The sequence below is a fragment of the Aptenodytes patagonicus genome, chromosome 22 (genome assembly GCF_965638725.1).
Source record: "Aptenodytes patagonicus chromosome 22, bAptPat1.pri.cur, whole genome shotgun sequence".
Classification (NCBI taxonomy): domain Eukaryota; kingdom Metazoa; phylum Chordata; class Aves; order Sphenisciformes; family Spheniscidae; genus Aptenodytes; species Aptenodytes patagonicus.
In genome coordinates this window covers 6,622,949-6,643,628 of record NC_134970.1, presented here as the reverse complement: position 1 = coordinate 6,643,628, position 20,680 = coordinate 6,622,949, and the positions used below count along the sequence as shown (strand labels likewise).

Below are 20,680 nucleotides of genomic sequence, written 5' to 3'. Positions count from 1 at the left end.
CAAATACTTTGCAGTTTGGGCTGATAGGATTCGTGATGAAAATCTCACAAACCCACGTTAGGGGAGATTAAAAATAGCAAAAAGCTCATGGGGTTCACACACCGCTCCTTTGCCCCCAAAACCACCCCTTCCCCATGCACAAGGGCCCTGTTCTTACCTGCAGCCTGAACGTGCATGGAGAGGCTCCTAAAATCTGGAGGAGAGGGTCCTGAAGGTTGTTCCAGCTAAAGATCCCATCATGTTCTTATCAAATCCTTGCTGAAAGATGCATATGAAGAGCAGTGAGTGCATATCAGTTTCAGAACTGACAGCTGTCTATTGCTGTGAGAGAGTCTCCTGCCCCACTTCAACAGCTGTCCTCCACTTAAAAAGTGTGCTTCATTCTCAGCCAACCTCTTCTGTCCTCCCTCTGTGTGCCTTCGACACGTGAACCATCACCCTTATTGATGGACTTCATCTTCCTTGCATTACTTTCCATCCACCAAGAGCTGGACTTCTCCAGCTTTACCAGAGGAAACCTTTACTTAATCCTTCACTGAATATTATTTCATCTTATTCCTCATCCTGGAAAAATGGCAAAGATACATGCATGATGCATATATCCTTGCAGACTCCCATCCTTCTCATCTGATGTATACCTATGCAATGAACATCTGTGTGAACACAGGAGTGACTCAGTCACATCAAAATGAGTTGGCACAGGCTCCTGAGCAGAGCCTGGCGCAAAACTACACAAGCTCCTACGGAGAAAGTCCCTAACTGTTAATATGAGCATGATATTTAGGTACTCTCTACCTTCCTGCCCCCAGGGTGCTCCCCTTTGTGGATGTTACTCCTTCTCTTTAATTTGGCCCTTTACTCTCTGCAGGTGCTGCTGCTGAGTTGGAAAAACCCAGCTTGTTCAAAGCAAGCCACTGGGAGCTGGAAGCTGGCTCTGCGCCCCGTCTGGCTCTGCACTTTCACAGCTTCTGTTGCAGGGAGCAAAACAAATCCTAAATACTCCTGTTCTTGGTTTAAAAGATTACCCTGACTGTAGGGGTGATGTAACCACAGGGTAGGGTTATGGACACAGAAGAAAATGGGGGGGAAGAGAGGAGGAGCCTTGCCAGGGATCTGTTGGGACACGCTGATCTTACGTGATGGACTGCAATGAAGGGAATCTCCCAAGCTAGCATGAGACGTCTGCACAGAGCAGTGCCATGCAGACATGACAGCATTGACCCCAGGAGCATCATGGAAGAGCCCACCTAAGCTAGCATCATCCCCAGGGTGCAAGCTGCCTGACACAGACCCACCGCCATCCACTTAGTCTCTGAAGTCAGGCCTGGCAGCTGCGGTTGTGACTCGCTGCCTCTTGCTTAGATCTTAGGCAGGTGCCCGTGTGCTGAGAGCATCGTGGTCCTCACAGCGCCCTGGGCTCCTCCCAGCCGCTGCCCGTACTTGCTGCAGAATCATGGCCTTTGCAAACTCACCGACTTCAGCGAGTGAGTCAAGACCAGGGTTGTTCTTGTCAGCCAAAAAGCAGAAGCGTTTTCCTTACCTGCTTGAGCACACTCTGGAGCTCCCTGTTTGACCAAAGATCTGTCAGCAAGAGGCGAGCAGCTTCGGCCGCTTTTGGACAGGAGCTGGGAAGATGAAAGCAACCCTGGTGAATTATGCCCGGCCACAGAGCAGCAACCCACATGCATTACCAACAGCCTTTAAATAAGCCCATCTCCAGCTGGGAGGCTGGCTAGACTTGATGGAGGACTGTCAATAAAACCGTTCTTGCTCTCTCAGCAATGTTACGTGACAACCACCTCTGGGACTGGAACAGGGCAAATGAAAAAGAGGGGAGGATTTGAGTGGAAAAACAGGCATTAAACTGAGCTGAAGGAGTGTTTCTGGAGTGTGAAATTTGGGAGAGGGAAAGAGAAGGGAAATGGCGCCAACCCTTCCCTGAAGTCTGTAGGAACGATGTGGGCGAATCACTTTGGGAGGGCAGCACAGGAACGGGCTCCGTGCTGCCTGGTGAGGACAGAGGAGACGGGAGCATTCGTAATAACAACATCTGCAACCATAAGTCCTTACTCAGCACAAGTTAATAGATACTTGCTCACGTAACAGCTCCGAAACCGTGAGTCATAGCAGTACCTTTTATAATTTTGGAACATTTCATACGACAACCTAGATATAAACCTCCTTGCTGGTTCTTATCGCTGCTTCTGATGTGCTGGACATCGTCCTGCCTGTGGGAGACTCCTGATGTGGGTTCAGTGCGACAGCCCCAGCCTGTCTCAGCCAGGGTGATGGAGAGGTACGAGACCAGACTCAGGACCCTCCCTGTATGATACAGCTTCACAAAACATTGTGTCCTCAAAATAGTCCTCATCAGACTATGAGAAATGGAACGGATAGTGGTCATCAGGAACAACCTGGGACCTGCAAACACCGTACTCTGAGTGTGAAAGGACAGGGATGTAACCATATTCAGTAAATTTTGGGGCATTTGTCTCATATACACAGCAGTTGTTACCAAAGACCTCGTAGCCTAAAAGAAATTAGCAAATTTAACCTGGTCATAAGCTCCAACGGGATAGTGCAGCTCACACACGTTGGTATTGCGTGGAGGACCAGGGGAACTGCAGATAATCGGAAATTCTTGAGCAATGTTTTGGGACAGGAGAACTAGGTTTTATTGCAAAATCACCTCTCTGGTTATAACCGTCCTATGCCCTGTCACCAGAACGACTATGTTTAAAAAAAACTTTGTGGCTGAAAAATTGTTTGTGGTTGAAAAGCCATTAAAAACCAATAAACCCAGAGGCATCTATGGTTAGATGGTCAGTGCATGTCTTTGACACTCTTTTTCAAGAATATGTTGTTTCATGATGTTTCTCTCTTTCTGAGCTAATTTTCTTTTTTTTTTAATGATTTATTTCTAGTGATGCCAAATACGTACTTTGTGCCATTGTGACTTCAGAGCACACCTCAAAAGAATTTTTCTTTTCAAACCAAAATTACCAGCATCTGGTATCTGAGCCATTTCCAAATTCAGACCATTTTAATTTGAAGGATTTATACTATCTCTGTTTCATACAGCATCTACTGCTACTATTTAGGTATAAAACAATTAAACATGAACTGATGAAGCTGTGATCACAACTTCAGTATGTAAAGTAGCGTATCCTAAACAAAAGTGCTGGGAATAGTGTGTGACTACAGCAGTGTAGAACATGGAGTAGAATATCAAGGACAGCTGATTTGGGGAAAAACTTTCGTAAAAACAAGTTACCTGAAAATCAAAGTTGATTTTAAGGACAGTCTTTTTTTTACGAGTAGCATTATTTGTAAAAATTTGTGGAAAGACAACAGGGAAGATGTCCACTGGTGGCAGTGGCAGCAGTCATCCAAAAAACTATTGACTCAACAAAACACAAACATGAACCTAATCAAAAGGAGATGGTGAGGCCGGGGGGAAGCACGAGGGCAGCACAAAAGATGAGGGTTTTGTACATGCATATCAAATAATGGAGGGAAAGAATGTTTCCTCAAAGGACAAAAATATCAAGAACCTTATATACATCACAGGAGATGTCAAGGAATTCTTGGAAGAAGGACTTCTTCAGGTTGTCATGAGTTTATAAAATTGATATCAAGGTGCAATCTTTGGAAGAAATGGGAAATTGGAAATGTGTGGATGAGAAGAACTCTCTTCCACAGAAAAGAATTAAGGAAAGACCTGAGTTCCTTGAAAGATTAATGTTGGTAAAATGTTATGGTAGAATTAAACTGCAAAATTAAATTGTATAACAGAAAAGGTGTAAAAAGTGAATGAACAAAGAGAAACTGGAAGAAATCAGTGATAAAGGGATTGTGAGACGAACTGCAAATCTGATGCTCTAAAGTTACTGAAAAAGATTTTGGAGAAAAGCTTTTAGTGCAGCCAGTAGAATTATTGAGAAAAATGATAATTTCATCAGTGAAATAATGTTACTTGAAAATGCTATTTTTCAGACAGCTGGAGAAGAAAGATTAAAAGGACACCAGACATCACAATAAATCAGTAAGAGTAGCTTGATTTTCAGAAACACCAACAAAAAAAGAAGGTAATATTCAATATTTTGGCAACTTGGATTAAAAATAACGAAGAGTGAATGAACACCATCATCACTATGAAGCCCATGTCATAGATGAGGATATACGTAGGAGATGGAGACAATTATTGAATTGAGGTGCTCCAGGAAGGAGAAGAAACCACAGCTATCAGATAAACTGCTGAACCGTTGATGCCTTTCACTCAGCATACACCTACAAAAACCATGCAGAAAAAGAAACCTCAGCTTTGAAGAGCGCTGGTCAGCATTCGAGAAGAACATGGGAAAGGAAAAGATCCATAACTCACTTGTCTGTAACCTGGAAGCTCTTTCTAAAACATGAATACAGAAATGATCAAACGTGTTAAACTAATGATTTACAGCTTCAAATGCAACAAGAGACCAGTTCTAAAATACAGGTGAAGAAACATTTGTCAGGTGGCAGAAGAAGTATGTGCCAGGGAGGCACTAACGCAGACATGCCAACCAAACCAACTGGTGGTGGAGATAAGGGAAGTGCGTCCGCAGGGAAACTGAGGCAGATTAACAGAGAAAACTCTGCAAAATATTAACAAGGTGCAACATGGCATGGTGTTCTCCATGGTGATTTGGTCACCATTGAGACCTCCTCTGTTCTCTATTTCTGCTGGCTGTGGTGCTGGGAAGGAGGAGGCTGGTAGCATGGGACTCAGCATTGGTGTGGGGAGTATGGGGCCTGCATCCAACCTAGGCAATAGCCCCCAGCAGAGGTGTTGGATCTAGTTATTACCATCAGGGAGTGGGTGAGGCTCTTTCTGATGTAGGACTGGACAAATCCCAGTCTAAAATTTCCTGTTTATCTTCACAGGCTATACAGGGAAGTGGGAAAAGTTAGCTAATTGGTGAACTAACAGGTCCAATTCACTAGAGGGGACATCTCTTTCATGTCTGCTCTATGGGAACAGTCTGAAATGCTATGGCTTGAGTAAGTAAGATTACTTCTGGATGTAAATTGTTGGGGTTTTTTTCATAAGAATTGAACAGCATAAAATCTTTGGGGACAGAAAGAATGGAGTAAAAGGAACAATTCAGGTTTTGGACATTGTAGGAACTGAGGAGTTTCTCAGAAGGAATTTGTGATACAGACAGGAGAAACACACATCTCCAGAATTTAGTAACTCCTCGCAGTTTAGTGAGTCATTGCAAACAAAGCTCATCACACAAAACAGTTCAGACAATTAAGGTACGCACAAGCCCAGTTGTGCAACACTTTGCTGAAGTAGTAAATTAGCTGACGACTGGTCTGAGGGATCCAAAGCGGGACTTTAGGCAGAAGTTAATACCATGCAAAACAACGAAGACTTAGAAGAGGGCTGGGTTTCATGTTAATTGGGCTTGTTGAAGAGTGGAAGCATATAAAAGCAGCAAACTGACCGATGTTCGTTGGCTGAGCTCCAAACTAAACAAGGAGGCCACTTTTAATGACTGAGAGTCTCTCTGCTGCCATGAAACAAGTGGTAGATTGTAAGTGGTTTATCAAACGATGATGGAGAAGGCATGTGAATGCCTTTTCACAACAGAAAACAATAGGTTACTTGTATAAGGTATTTTAAAACAAAGACAGATGATAGGAGAGGTGAAAGTCTAGGAAGGAGAATACATGGTCAAAGACCATGTAATTTTAACACCAGTTTGGCCAGAAATGGACATATAGTTTGGCAAGGGTTGACAAGCTTTTGCACAGGGCTGTACAGAGCATGGATAACAAGCAAGAGAGAATTACTACCATCAAAACTCAAACTAAATCCTAAAAGAAAAAGTGGTAAAATATGTTGGGATTGCTCAGTTGTTGTAAAATATATGTGAGTAGACCAGGGGAGATACTTATAAATACATATATATATGTATATTTTATATATATGCTTCATCACAGCTGCATCTTTGCCACTTGAAGTGGATGTCCCAACAGTAAGATGAACAAATCTGAACATTAAAGCAAAGCACAATCCCATTATATTGGCGGTGCTTGAATCTCGGACCTGACCGTCATGATTAGGTTTGCAGGAAGCTGTGAGTGGGAAGCCCAGGTGCTAGAGAGTCAGACTGCCTACTGACATCCCCTGTTTTGAGGGCTGGAATTTTTAACAGGGTTTAAGGTGTTGGTCCTTCAGTTCTGTTTAGAATTTCTTAAAATTCAGCCAGCAAATTTCCTGAGGCCCCTTTACAAATCCCACCATGGATGGCTTATGTCTGTTTCCAAGAAACCATTGCTGAGGATTTGTGTCTACCAACAGGCTTGAATTTTTTTGGCTCTCTCAATGTACAACCACAGGGAAAGAATAATGCTTTACTATGGCTTGGAAGGGTATTGGGAAGACTCTGGGATTAATCTGGCTTTGCACAGAGTGCATGGGCTCAAAAATGCCTATGCACAACCCTCTCCATGCCTTCTGCCCCAAACTCACCCATTTCGGCACAGGCTTACTACATTATTTAGCATGTTGCTTGTCAAGTAAGACTTTCCCAGGTGTGGGTTGGACATGATGAGGTTCCTCAGAGTGTAACAAGCTGATGTCATGATCTCGCCATAGCTGTTGGTATTTCCAGACTGGAATGACAGGAGACGTGATACATCTGGGAGCACCTGGTGAGCTAAAGAGGTGGAATGTTCCAATCAACATTTAAATAAAACCTAGCACAAGTGAATGATACTATTTGTGTTAGCGCTATTCAGTGCAAGAATGCAGTGTTATCTCTGGAAAGAGGCACTAATAATGTTGGACAGTAATGGCACAGTAGTCATCACTTGATTTTCAGAGACAAAATGAATGCTGCAGGGCTCTGGAAGGGCAATGATATTGGTCATGGGTAGTCAAGTCCAACTCAGTTCCCAAAACACTATCATCCTCATGATCCTGCAGATTTGTCAGTGTCTATAAAGCATACCACATGCTTGTACGGACTTTGAGATAGCACACATTTTGTTAATTAAGCCTGCAGATATCACCTGTAATTGTCCTTTTGGCCAGAAGTGACACTACTTTGCCCAATTTCGGAGCTTGGCTAAGTCCTATTATGGGGTTTACAAAACGAGGCGGGCAGATATTAGAGAGTTAGAAACTAGACATTGTTCTGGAATCCACTGTGGTGGAAATTACTTACCCATGGTTTTGTGGAGGGCAGGATGCCGGGACATGTTGCTCAGCAAAGAAGCCCCAGACCGGACAACTTCAGAGCTGTTGGACTGGAGGAGCCGTGCTATGCGAGGCAAACCTTTTTCCTTCAAACCAATCAATTGGCTCATTGCGCTGGACATCTAGGAGACAGAACAGAGATGTCTCATGATTTCTAATGCTGGGAGGACACAACAGGAATTATGTATGGGGCCAGACAAACATGACTACACTATAAAATAAGCATCTGTATAATACCTTCTTCTGCTACCATAATCCCACTTACTTTGTCATTTACCCCTCTTCTCCACAGGTATTTGCAAAGTCAGTCTCCCATCTTCTGTGATACGCCTGGTGCTTCTGTCCTCTTTCTGGAGCCTGAGTGGGGACAGTTGCTCACCCAACTGATATTCCCAAAAGCTGGAGAAGTTTTACCTTCATGTCCACGTTGCCCTTGCCCTTCACAATGCCCTTGCAGCTCCCTGCCATGCCACAAGTAATAGGCTGCTTTGGAATAGGAACAGCTAATCATACCTTTAAAAAACAAGCTGGAGACCAAAAATACTCATCTTGGATCCTGATCTCATGTTTGCTTACGTAAATCTAGAAGATCTCAGGATGTAGCCAATGCAGATGAGTGTTCATGGACATTGAAGCACATACCCTTAATAAATTGCCTTCTTATTGATAGAGTATAAACTGAACTTCTCAGCTGCTGCCCCACCAGAGAGGCTGCTGGAGATTGTCACACCACCAGTGACACATGTCCATCAACAGTGACACGGGGATGGAGGGAACGGGCTGGAAGGCAACCCTCTTCCAGTGGGCTGAGACCCAATTTCCCTTCCATGCTCCAGGACACGTGTGTGCCACATTACAGATTCACACCAGCAGGACTGGGATATGTAAAGCTGAGTCTGAGAAGAGATTCAGAGTTCTCCTCTATAAGCTAAAGGGTTCTAGTAAGCTTTGTAAGCTTGTCCCCAGTTTCCCTTTCCTTCAAGTGACAGCAAACCCAGCAACCCAGCCCAACTCCAGCTCTGAGCTGGAGTAAGACCCTTGAAAGGAGAAGCCGCTTCTGCACATCCAGGCAAATTCCAACCATTCCCTTCCAGAAGGCTGAAATAAGTTGCTTCAACACTGTCAGAGCTGGTTTTTGTTTGTCTGTTTTCTTCCCCCCTGCCCAAAAGACATTCTTGTGTAATGATCTTGATTGCGGAAAGCCTTTTCATTTCCATGGAACACATAGTTCCAGCCCCATTTCTCTCATCAGCTCTACCCATACTGCGACAGCCTCTCTCCACCTTGTTAGTGCCACTGTTTAGTTAAACTGCAAAAAAAAAAAAAAAAAAGGTTCCCAAAGTGTTCCACATTGAAAGACTTGTAACAAAAGCTCCCAGGAGATCAGAGCTGGCAGGTTAATACTGTCCTAGCAGTGAAGGCTCCTTTCATGAGTCACTCCGTGTTTCTGGGTGGAACGCTTCGCACATGTGACACGCCTCTCCTACGTATGAAATAATTATCTCTTTATCTCCCTAGCCATCTTATTTAAATTGGAATTGATGAAGTTCGACATAAACAGACAAGTCGAGGTTTGTCCATGTGAACGCAGCCTGTGAGGACATGCTCACGGTAGCGATATTGGGCACAGCAGAGCTGCTGTCGTGACGTGGCCCTTGCCGTGCCCTAGCTCCTGCAATACCCACGGCATCATGCAGCCCATGTAACCTCCATGCTGCCGTACCTACGGGTTAGGACATCTATCAGAGCTATTTTACAAGCAGCTCTGATGTGAGGACAAGCCACAATCCACAGCACAACCCACCCTGTTATTAGAGCCACCTCCCACTTAAAAAACGCACACAGGCGGTGGCGCATGCACATCCTTTCTCTCTCCATTAATGACATCTGTCCACATGCGCACATCTGTGCACATCCTCACCGGTGTCCTGGGGGGAGGGCACCAATAGCAGTAGATGGTGGTGGTATGACCAACCTAGAGGAGCCTCTGGAAAGTGTATGGATCTGGGATAGACCCTTGGGATGCTGATTATAACTCTCCATGAGACCCTGTTTTTGGCATTAATAAATACTTCAGCTGCAGCATCCGCTGTGGAATGACTTGCAATAGTGCGCTGAGGTTTAAGGAGGACATTTTCCTCTCTGATTACTCTAAGGTGCTGACACGTTTGGCTGAGCATGTGTGTGGAGGAGATAGGAGTGCTTACCAGCCCTCGGCTCGCAGTGAGGTTCTGCAGGGCTCCAGCACAAGCTTCCAGGGTGGCATCCTTCTTGCTCTGATCCATCAGGGACAGGTAAGTGCGGATGGCATCAGAGTGGTAGAGCCAGGTGGGTCCTTTGGGTTTAAAATCCTCCTCTGGAAGGGGGACACCGTACTCGTCATTCTACAAAGAGATGAGAAACTGGAAGCTCAGATCCTGCTCCTTGCTTGCAGCCCCTGCCTGGGGCTGAATATCACATTTCCAAGCCCTCTGCAGCACATCTTACCTCCATTTTACCACTCCTGCTATTGAAGCAGCCTGTGAGAGTTTTGTCCATATAAACGCTCCGGGCCATGTGGTTGAGCTGGGTGTATTTGTTGGGAACTTCGGCATCCAGGCGGTAGGAGAGGTTGTGCAGGATGCAGATGCAATTCTCCACAGACTGAAATCACCCCCAGAATAAAAATGCAAGCATCGCATTAGGCAGAAAAATATGGAGCAGCACCTGCTATAGCTACAGAGAGGACATATACTATGCCATAATTAGCTTTCTTTAGCAGTTATACTGTATAAGCTCCTGACCCTGCTTAAGGTAGCAATGGATGGACAGGAAGAAGGAGGTAGAGCAGACATGAATGAAGGCCACATAGCCCAAATGCTGTACTGTGGATCTCAGTGACTGACTCACTGAACCCTGTTAGGTCCCACTGCCACAGACAAGTTGATAAACAGGAGAAGAGAGCGTGAGTACAGAGGGTGGTTACATCAAACTGCCCGCCATGAAATGCCAAATCTTGAAAGTCTTCCTCTTGCCTTAGTCAAGTTCCAGTGACTGTTGGAATGACTTTGTCCAAGTCACAGTTACAGATTAGGAGACATTTTTTACCAAGAACAGGCTTTTAACCCTCCTTTACCTGGATGTCAGAATGCCCAATGTAAAGAGCAAGGGAGAATTGTCACTAGATACCTGTAACCAACACCAAATTGTGTGGTTACATTTCCAAAGAGCTGTGTTCATTATGTGCTGCTGAAACTGGTCTTCTTGCAAAAGCTGTCCCCAAAAGAGGATTTGCTCAATCCTGAACTCATTTGAAAGAATTTTGGTACTTTGCTGGGCATTAAGGACTTTAGGGTTTCTGGCTAGTATCACAGGTGTTGAACTCCTGAAAATGTGTCTATAAACACTATTTTGCCCAAGGTAAATGCCATTTACACATAGCAATCAGAGTCACAGTTAGGGGACTGGCAAAAAGATGCCAGCTCCTGGCTTCTTGCTGAATGTGATGCCAATCTGGGGCTTATATACTTGAGTCCTGCTGGATGAAGAGATGTGGTGGTGGGAAGAGCAAGAGATGGAGGTTAAGATGCTGGAAGGACTCCAAGGTGGGAGGGGAAGGGAGGAAAGCATACTGGGGGCTCAGGGGCCAAAATACTTTCCTGTGTCTCTGTGTTTGGTAAAGGGAAATTGTAAATCCCACCTCTACTTCAGGCCCAGAGCACAGAGGACTTGCAATCCTACAACAGATCACTCTGGGATTTGGAAGGACTAGAGCAGCCACAGAGTCCAGTCCCCTCTTGTGTTTGTTTGAAAGGGATTTTTGAGATATTCCCAAAGTTGCAATTATTAACTATGGGGCTGAACTCTAGCAAACAGCTTGGGGTGAGCATCTGGTACCTTATCATCAGGTCGGTTAGAAGCCACACAGTTCTGGGCATAAGTCATGACTGAATCGATCAAGCCAGGGTAATTCCTCATGGTCTGGCGCCCCATGTCTGCAGAACTCAAGTTTCTGAAGAAAGCCATTGCAGAGCATGTCAGGAGAGAAGGAGGAGAGAGGATTAGTTGGATTCACTTACTAGTCTCTATGGGCTCTGTTCTGGCTATGACTGTAGTTGAATTTAAGGATATTTTTGTAGATTCAGCAAGGCTGCTGTACTGCTCTCATTTTGAAGGTCTTCTGTAGGACTGCAGTAGCGTATAGCTCTCTTGTTGCTCTTTAGGATTGATTTCGTCTAGGAAAATGTCCTGTTAAGGAGCTCTGCATAGAAGACATCCTCCTAGTGAGAGTAACTATCAGCAATATTTTGCCTTAGAGGCTGTGCATGTGACATTACACAGACTCATCACTCCTTGGAGGTCTTTCCAAAGAAAAGACTGAATGAAGACCCTCTGGGATTATTGTGAAAATCAGGAACGTGCAAATGGTTATAAGCATGGAGCTACAGAGGGTCAACAGCAATATTTGCATGGGAAATGAGGGCAGAGATGCTGAAGAGCAGCAATTGCTCTGACCAGAGGGATTGACCAGTTTGTAATGTTGTAATGTATTCCTGAGCACTGGTTGCTGCCAGGACAGGGGAGTTTTTCCAGTAACAGGAAATGTTTTTTGTTGTTTTGTTGGTTTTTTTTTTTCTTCCCTGTTTTATTGCCTTGTAGCTTGCAAATGAAAAACAAAGAGAGGTTGGCAGTCGTTGTGAGATATTCACTCCAGGCGTTCCAGAACTGGATTTGATGTTCACTGTGATTTGCAGCCTCCTCATTAAAATGAATTCATCTGCAATCCAGAAATGCTTGAGCAGCAATGGCTCAAGCCCAGGGCAAAGCCAAGGCTGTTCTCATCTCTGCGTTATGATGTGGCAGGGCAGTGAATCAGAGCAATCCCGGCTCACCCCTCGGAGCAGGGGCTCCTGACCCAACCGCCCTGCTTTCCTTACTCAGCTTGCTCCCCAGTCCTGCTCCCCCCAGCCTTTTGAGCTCCCTCGCTGACCTGCATCTGGCAGTCTTCACTGGGGGTGTTGGATATTACTGCCACAGACTGGTAAGTCTCAGGAGACAGAGCCTGCCTTGAGTTAAACTCCACGGAAAGCTCCTTTTACCACGCTATCATCATACTCTTTCCCTCATTTTAATGGGCTATTTCGTGGCATCGGTGGGTTGAAATGGTCTTAAAAGTGGAGCACCTCATACGCGACGTACACCACACATCCCGATGTGCAACTGCTCAGGGAAGATGCCTTCCAAGACAGGGAAGGCAGCAGCACTCGGTATCTTTCAGACACAGCTCCCAGCCACAGAAGACGATAGTATCATGTCTCAAAAGGCCCCTACCATATTCACTCATTTTGTTTCATAAGCAGATACAGCTCCTACTAGCTGCATGTCTGGTAAGGGTGCGGTCGGTGCTGCGCTCCCTCGGGGAGAGCTTCAGTTGATGAAAGTACCTAATTATACAGGGTATTTTTTTTTTCCCCACTTGTTCCCTGTGAGACAAGGAGCTCGCATCCAAGTGGAGGAGGGTGGCAGGAGAAACAGCAAGTTGGGGCGAAGATCCTCTACAAAAGGGCTCTGGCTTTCCCGTGAAAAAAATAAACTACTCTGGGCTCAATCTGCACCTCCTCTTTTGTAGCTGACCTGCCTGATGAAATGAGCCAGGAAAAGTCCAGGACAATGGGATTCCTCTGTACTGAAACAGTTATTAAAATCAGTGGGAAAATGCTTGTTTTCCCCACATAGAGAATTCTGTCTTTTTGTCACCTAAAACCCAAACCAGTTTGTTTTCTAGCAACCAAAATTTTCTCTGGAAGCCTCAAAAATCTAAGGGCAAAAAGTGTCAAGTTTCCTGGTCTGAGCTGGACACTGTCAGGTTTCAGTACTGCAGCTCTCTCGTGACAAAGCAACTTATATTTTTTGAGCAGAGACTTAGCAAGAACAAACTTCTTTAAAAAAAAAAAGCTACCAGGAAAATATTTTACACGTAATTTTTTCTGCACCTTCTCTTAGTCAGGAAAACTTTCTCAAGGAGAATTTTTTATTACTACAATTGCAGTGAGCGTGTCTTTAGCTTATTGTAAGAGGACTTAGACAGCTTCAGCTTTTGTCAACAGACACAAGCTGCAGTAGGTCCCTGCTTGATGACTCACCTCAAACAACCTGTAGCATTGAAGAATACTTCTGGGTCAATAATTTCTCTTGTCCTATTGCAGCTGCCATCAGACCAGCCAGAGAAAGGGATGATAACACAGTCTGTTAAGACGGGGAGGGCCTCCTGTATCAACTCTTCTTTCAATTCATCAGTGGAGGAGAGGTTCCAGAGCAGTCCTAGGAAGGAGGTGGGAGACAAGCTCAAGCAGAGGGTCACCACGCATTAGAAATTTTCTTTAGGTCAGAGTGAATTGCAGCCACAAAGTCCTTCTTCACTCCATCCTGCTTTGAACTAAGGGTGCAGAGGCTGCCCTAAACCCTAGTCTCTGTCCATTCCTATGGGAGACAGGCAGGATGGGCACCAGGAGCATGGTATCATGTGGAGATGGGCGTCTAAGCATCCTCCCTCCTCCCAAAATTGTTTATTGCCATTAGGTTGCAGGGGGGAGGCATTTCTCCAGGGATCTCGTAAAGGCTTGCACACAAGACCTGTCACAGCTGAGGGTGACCTGCACCAACAAACTCACGTCAATCCTTCAAGAAAAGGTGACACACCAATGAGATAACCTGCCCAACCATATTGGGATTGCCAACACCCTTGGCCTTCCCTGGGAACAGCACAGGGGCCAGGGCTGCAGGAAGGCATGGGAATGGCAGGGTGGCCACAGCTGTGGGGGGAAACCTGGGGCAGGTGCTTCCCCAATGGGCACTTATGATGTGAGGAACCCTTATGGGACATCGAAGGGCCAGGACCTCCTCTGACTTCTGTTTTAGGTTGCCATTTCGTGCAACAGGAGCATAAAACATCCTCTTTACGGTATGGCAGCACGATGGCTACTGGGCTACTGGTCCTTTGCTTTGGAGCAACATGGACCACAGGCAGGGAAGAGCATGGTCTTTGCTGAGGGCTGAGCAGTCTGCTGTGTACCTGTCAGTTGTTTCTGAATTTCAGTGTTCCCTGTCCTCCGTAGGAGGCTCACGCACTCCCTTATTCCATTCTGCCGCCGGGTTTCTATCTTGTTGGTTGGATTCTTGAAGACCAAATTTCGGAGGGCTCCAGCTGCCGCCCGCTGAACATTCTGGTTTGTGCTGCGGAGCAGCTCAACGAGCTTGGCGATTCCCCCCAGCCGATAGACCTGTACCAGGAAAGACATGCTGCCATCAGCATGGTGTGCAGAGCATCGCTGGGACAGGGACAACTACAACTGTCATGGCAATGCAAGGAGTCAACATGGCACATACTCAGGAGAGCTGGAAAAGCAGACCTGGCAGTAAAGGTTGGCTAGAGCTTGCAGATGGCATGTCTGGTTCAGGCCATAGGTCATAAGCACAAAGGTGCTAGCCTTGAGGTTGGAGCTTAAACTCTAGAAGTGGATGTCTATGAGTAATGGCCATGGACTGAATCCTTTGCTGATGTAAATGTGCTCGCTCCCACAGACTTTCACCTACCTCCATCAGTTTGCATCAGGTGAAAATGTTGCTCTGCCTATCTGTAGAGGCCATTTATAGCAATATAATGACATGATGTGGTAATTTATCTGCATCCCGAAATCACAGGCTGAGCTTAGAGGGATGGTCATGGTACAGTGTAAACACCCTCGAGATCAGCCAGAAGCAGTACTGGGCCATACTGCAGCACTCAACAGGGACAGCATCGGAAAGGGGTGTGAACCCCAACCTGCAGGACACCACACACATGCCGGGGAGGTTTGAAGGCAAATTCCTCCAGCTGAGCTCTCCAAAATGATGAGGCTTCCTGCTGTAGGATGTCCTCTGTACCAGGTCTCCCGGGGACATGATCCCGCATGGAGCCCTTCCTGGCACAAACCAACCCATCGGCTGGAGATTTGCTGACAACAGAAAATGAATGAGCACCTTTTAGAAAGGAAAGAAAACAAGTGTACGCTCGGATGACTCACATACCTGCTCTAACACATCTTTCTGGGAAGCGATGGGACAGGCCAGTGCTCAGAGACTGTTTACAACGGTAACGAAGGGTGTGGTCACCCCACAATTAGTGACTGTAATGTGGGCTGGGGTACCTGCACTCGGTTCAGCTGCAGCAAGGGCACAGAGGTACATCCCCACACTGCACCAGCATGTCCAGCTCCACTATTATGCCAGGAAATGGAAAGCCACCTCTATAGGAATGGCATCTTGATAAACCCATGTTTGCATGACTGCAAACATGCCAGGGTGGGGACAAACTTTTGTGACAGTCTTGCTACAGCAGATCCATCCTTGAGACTGCCTCCTTTGCTGTACGTTGGCATGAATTTAGTAATTGGAGAGTAAAAGCGTAAGAAAAATAAGCTGCACTGTAAGAAGGGCTTCTGTTTGATCAAATATCTTTGTACATGATCACTAATTAACCCATTGGCTTAGATGGCTGAAAATGGCTGAAAATGGCTGAAATGTCACTGAGCAATGCACAATGAAAATTACGGTGGGATTTAGGGCAATTTTGTGTGGCTCTGACACTGCAGCTCTGAGATAGCAAAAGATTCATGTGGAACCGGGTGCAGCTGCATCCAGAAGAGGACACTGCATCTGGATGGCTGCTCCCGTATTGCCAAAACCCGTCAATCTGTGTCACAGCAGCTTATGGTGGTAATGTGGAAACAGTCTCCTCTGCTGCCTGGTAACTATTCCCCTGTGTTAAAATCCTGACTGACTGCTATTAAGAGAAAGTGGCCACTAATAGTTGAAAAATCTACTTAATTAATTCCTAAGTGTAACTAATGAGGTATAAGGCTCCATCGCGAAAATCAAGGGGACCTACAGATCCTTGGTACTGAAGAAAACCAGTTTTATCCATCTCATGTGCCATCACATCCAGTGTGACAGCAGAGCTCTGAAGGAGTTTGCTCACCTCTTGCTTGGCAGACTCATCCTGGAAGCAAGTGTGCTGGAGGTAGTAAGCACCCATGGCCTGGTATTTGTCATCAGAGGAGCACAGAAGTTGTATGGCTTTCTGGATGGTCATTGTACCGCCGTCTATCTCATCACCACATATTCTGTGTTAAAGAGAAATACAGCACTGATTGAGTGCTCAGCCAGAAGGGCTAGGTCAGTACTGGGAATTATTAGGAAGGAATCAATTACAAAATGTAAAATATTATCACATCGCCGTGTAAACCGCATGTTGCACCCCTAGTGCATTTCTCTGTCTCAGAAAAAAGAGATGATAAAAGTGGAAAATATACAGTGGAGGACACTAAGACTAATAAATTATGGATCCAGTCTATCCAGAAACAAAACAGAGAGAAAATGAAAGCTCAGCTGAGGTGCTAGATGTCTAATCATGTCTAAAGTGGAAGGTTTAATGAACAGAGAACCAGTATTCACTGTTCCTCAAATAAAAGAATTAGTGGACAAGAGTGAAACCATCTGTCAGGTTATTAGGACTATCTAAAGTAGGCAGATGCTTTTCCCGCAGCATGTGTTCCTTTGATGTGAGATGTGGTGGAAGCAAAACTGCGAGAGCAGTTGATGGTCCTGGGAGGCTAGAGCAGATCCCTTAGGAAAAGGCGACAGGCATGTCTGGAGTGATGGGATGGACAAATAATGAGTTTATGAAATAATAACAATAGCACTGAGACATCCTGCTCCCAGGGTATGTTTACATTGGTAGTCTCCAAGCTCTTCATAAAAGTTGGCCACTGTCATCATCCCCTGTTAGAGGTAAAGAATGTGCCTACAGACTCCAGAGGAAGGACATGAATACCTCTGGCTTGGAGCAGGATGGAAACCTTGGGGAAAATACAAACACCTGAAGATCTGTCCACTTGTTTAGAAATACGAAGGTCCTGCTCTCTTTGGCTTGTACTTATTTAGCATCATCTGTGATGTTTTAACCACATAAAATTAGAAAAGGGTACAAACTTTCAGACTGATGAAGGGGCTCTGCACTGCAAAGCTTGTCTGTCTTTCCAATTATATCAGTTAGTCCAATAAAAGTTACTATCTCTTCTTAGCACCCTTGCACCTTAGGCCTGCAGCTGGCTGCAGCAGGATCTCCGCTCACGGCAGCAGTGTCTGCGTTAATTTGCATCAGAGTAAATGACCACACAAAGTTCAGGCCTGAGAAGAGTCAAAACCCAAACTCCTGTTTGGTTATTACTATTTCAGCAGTGACGGGATACAAATGGGAAACGCTTTGTTAACAGTGGATGAAATCAAAAAGCGGGGGGGCTTTGCTAGGACAACTAGGTCATCATTGTGCCTGATTGATGTTATTCCTTCTCAAGATCCAGTTGCGACTGATGGCAAGTTTTACCTGGAGACTGGGAGATCAGTTCCTGTTTGAACCACATTAATTTGTACACAAACTCTTGCTCCATGTCATACTAGTGAGTGACTATGTAGAGGGGCTGATCATCTTCAGACAATCCGATAGACTAATAAAACAGTGTTTTTTAATAAGTTCTTTAAATGAACCTGTTACATTTGAAGTATTAAATACTATTACAAGGGAGTGGCTTCTTCTAGGCACGGGATATACAGACTCATTTTGATTGTGCCAAAGAAATGTTAAGAATAAAGGTCTAGAAAGGACACCCAAGTGTGGTCACCACAGCCAGCAGCTTAATAAGATAGAATATTTTGTCCTTAAGCATCCAAACGTTCACCTCCACACAGCACGGGCCAGTGAATAATATCCACAATTCTACAGCAAATTTCATACAAAATATCAAAAGCCAACTATTATGCTGTGACACTGGAAGACAGCATGAAAGACTCTTTTGTCTTCCCTACCCTCACTGGTATAAAGTTGCACCCAGTTTAAATTACTCATTTAAGCACTTGTGTAGTCAATGGAGAGAAACAGGTGCTTCCAAAGAACAGCTTGCCTTTGTGTCTTAGACATTTTTCCTAAGACAGGAAGATCTGCCCTCTGGAGATACCTCTGCCTCTGTTGGTATACAGGAATGATAGACAACAGTCTTGGATTGGACCTTAAGCATTCAATGTCTAAGGTTAGATGAACCTCATTCCACTTTTATTTCTACACTAACAATAAAACATCACTTCATCATATGATTTTTCATCAGTTTGAAGCTCTATGAAAACTTGGCTCCAAGAAACTTCCATTACACTTGCAACAAGGAAACACAAAACTGGAAAGACAAAGTTTAAACTAGAAACTATGGAACCTCAGAAATCTTTGGTCCAGGATGCTGTGATTTTCTCTTAGTCTTTTTCACGCTCCTGAGACACACAATAGAGCTGAGACACCGATGGATCCAGAATGAGTAGCACCAGAGGGACTTCTCCTCTGAGAATTCAGACCTGGGCTGGCAGTGTGGGGAGGGAGGCATATTAATAAAAATACCAGGTCAGTGGCCATGCAGCATATGTAATCATGGTGCATTTTTTTTTCTTTTTCATTTACCAAATTGAGAAAACCCCTAAATCAGGTGCACTTTTTATGAGAAAGAAGGATGTCCACTTGGTCCATCTACTCAAGGAAGGCAATTTTCTACACATCCACTCTGTAAGAAGGCCAAACCCTCCTTCAGCAGGGAAAAACTAGGCATCCAGGTCCAGTTCTGTGTGGGAAAAGATGGGAAGGTTCTGTTTCCCCTGCTGGCTCACCAACAGGAGAAGTTCACAGAGGGTAAGCAGCCAGGGTCAGTCACGCCGCCTGAGAAGAAGCAGTGATTTCTCTTAGCTGAGAATACAATCACCCTGGCAAAGCCCGTGCTAACGGGAGATTGTTCATCAGCCAGTCAGGGATATTCCTAACCAGATCTACACTACAAGAACAACAGCCTGCTCCAAGACAAATTCTTGGACTGTGGCCATCTCCAACCTGGGCCAATGTGCCTAGTATGAAGAGCTCCAAAGGTTGTTCTTCTTCCACAAGAAAGAAGCAATCAGAATAGGGAGAGACCTCAATTAGAAATGATTCAACAGGAGACAAATTAGATGATCAGATTCAGGTGTGGAAGGGAAACAAATACTTAAGAGGATGAGTATCACAGAAAGGCAAATTCCCTCATTTGATACTAATGACTTTCGTTCACTTTGTATTAGCAGATTGGTTTGCGTTAATCAGATCTAAGTCTCCATCCTGGTTGTTAAGGCTACAAGTCCCAGGAGAGGAGGAAGTCAGAAAACTCTAACAAATTCCATTGTTCATTAATAAAATCAGAGTGAAGACACTCAAGACAGAGCGTCTAGCACATCCAAGCCTTCCAGAGTCAGGCCACACTGGAGCAAACCTGACAGCCATGCTCCACGCCAAGCAGCCATGTCCACCATGGCACCAAGGTTTTGATGCCACTGAAAGCTCAGCTGGAGCTTCCCCTCAGGCTTTGCTTGGTGGGTAGATACCAGGGAAGATGGGAACACTGATGGGAACAGATGACACTGAGCCAGGGAGGAGGGGATCCTCACCATGTGCAATGATATGAACCCTGCCAGGACAGCATCACGCACAGCTCCACAGCAATTGCTTTGGATGCAAACGCACAATGCGGACCAGTCCGTATCACAAGGAGCCAGCACTGTGAAATAGTCATTTTTAGCGGCAGTTTATCCCAAATAAGAAGAAACCAAAATGAAGGTGCCTATCATAGTACTTGGTTCTGCTTTCATTGTGTGGCATAGCCCTGGAGAATTTATGTTTTGATACTGATCTCCTTTATTTATCCCAGAAGGAGATCTATCAGAAAACACCCTCAGTTCCTTTTCTGACTCTTTCAATAACTTTTGTATGTTTTCACTGTTCATAGTTGTCCTGGTTTCAGCAGGGATAGAGTTAATTTTCTTCCTAGTAGCTGGTACAGTGCTGTGTTTTGGATTTAGGACGAGAACAATGTTGATAACACACCGATGTTTCAGTTGTTGCTGAGCAGTGCTTACACTAGTCAAGGACTTTTCAGCTCCCCATGCTCTACCAACTGAGCAGGCTGGAGGTGCACAAGAAGCTGGGAGGGGGCACAGCCAGGACAGCTGACCCCAACTGGCCAAAGGGACATTCCATACCATGGGACGTCATGCTCAGTACATAAACTGGGGAAAGCTGGCCGGGGGGGCCGCTGCTTGGGGACTGGCTGGGCATCGGTCGGCGGGTGGTGAGCAATTGCACTGTGCATCACTTGCGTTGTGTATTATTATTATTATTATTATTATTATTATTATTATTATTATTATTTTATTTCAATTATTAAACTCTTTTTATCTCAACCCACAAGTTTTCTCACTTTTACTCTTCCAATTCTCTCCCTCATCCCACCGGGGCAGGGGGGGGAGAGTGAGCGAGCAGCTGTGTGGTGCTCAGTTGCCGGCTGAAGTTAAATC

The 20,680-nt window shown here is 45.1% G+C and overlaps 1 protein-coding gene across 1 annotated transcript in view; it reads right to left on the bottom strand.

The window, feature by feature from the left end:
• PKP1 (plakophilin 1) overlaps positions 1–20,680 on the bottom strand; it is a 48,510-nt gene that overhangs the window by 4,362 nt on the left and 23,468 nt on the right. Inside the window, exons 4-13 of the mRNA XM_076358015.1 lie at positions 16,245–16,389; positions 14,301–14,508; positions 13,372–13,549; positions 11,126–11,240; positions 9,737–9,892; positions 9,457–9,633; positions 7,218–7,371; positions 6,521–6,707; positions 1,541–1,625; positions 158–258 (exon numbers count right to left, since the gene is read on the bottom strand). Of these exons, the coding sequence (XP_076214130.1) occupies positions 187–258; positions 1,541–1,625; positions 6,521–6,707; positions 7,218–7,371; positions 9,457–9,633; positions 9,737–9,892; positions 11,126–11,240; positions 13,372–13,549; positions 14,301–14,508; positions 16,245–16,389 (1,477 nt within the window). The 3' untranslated portion in view covers positions 158–186. The remainder of the gene's footprint in view (positions 1–157; positions 259–1,540; positions 1,626–6,520; positions 6,708–7,217; positions 7,372–9,456; positions 9,634–9,736; positions 9,893–11,125; positions 11,241–13,371; positions 13,550–14,300; positions 14,509–16,244; positions 16,390–20,680) is intronic.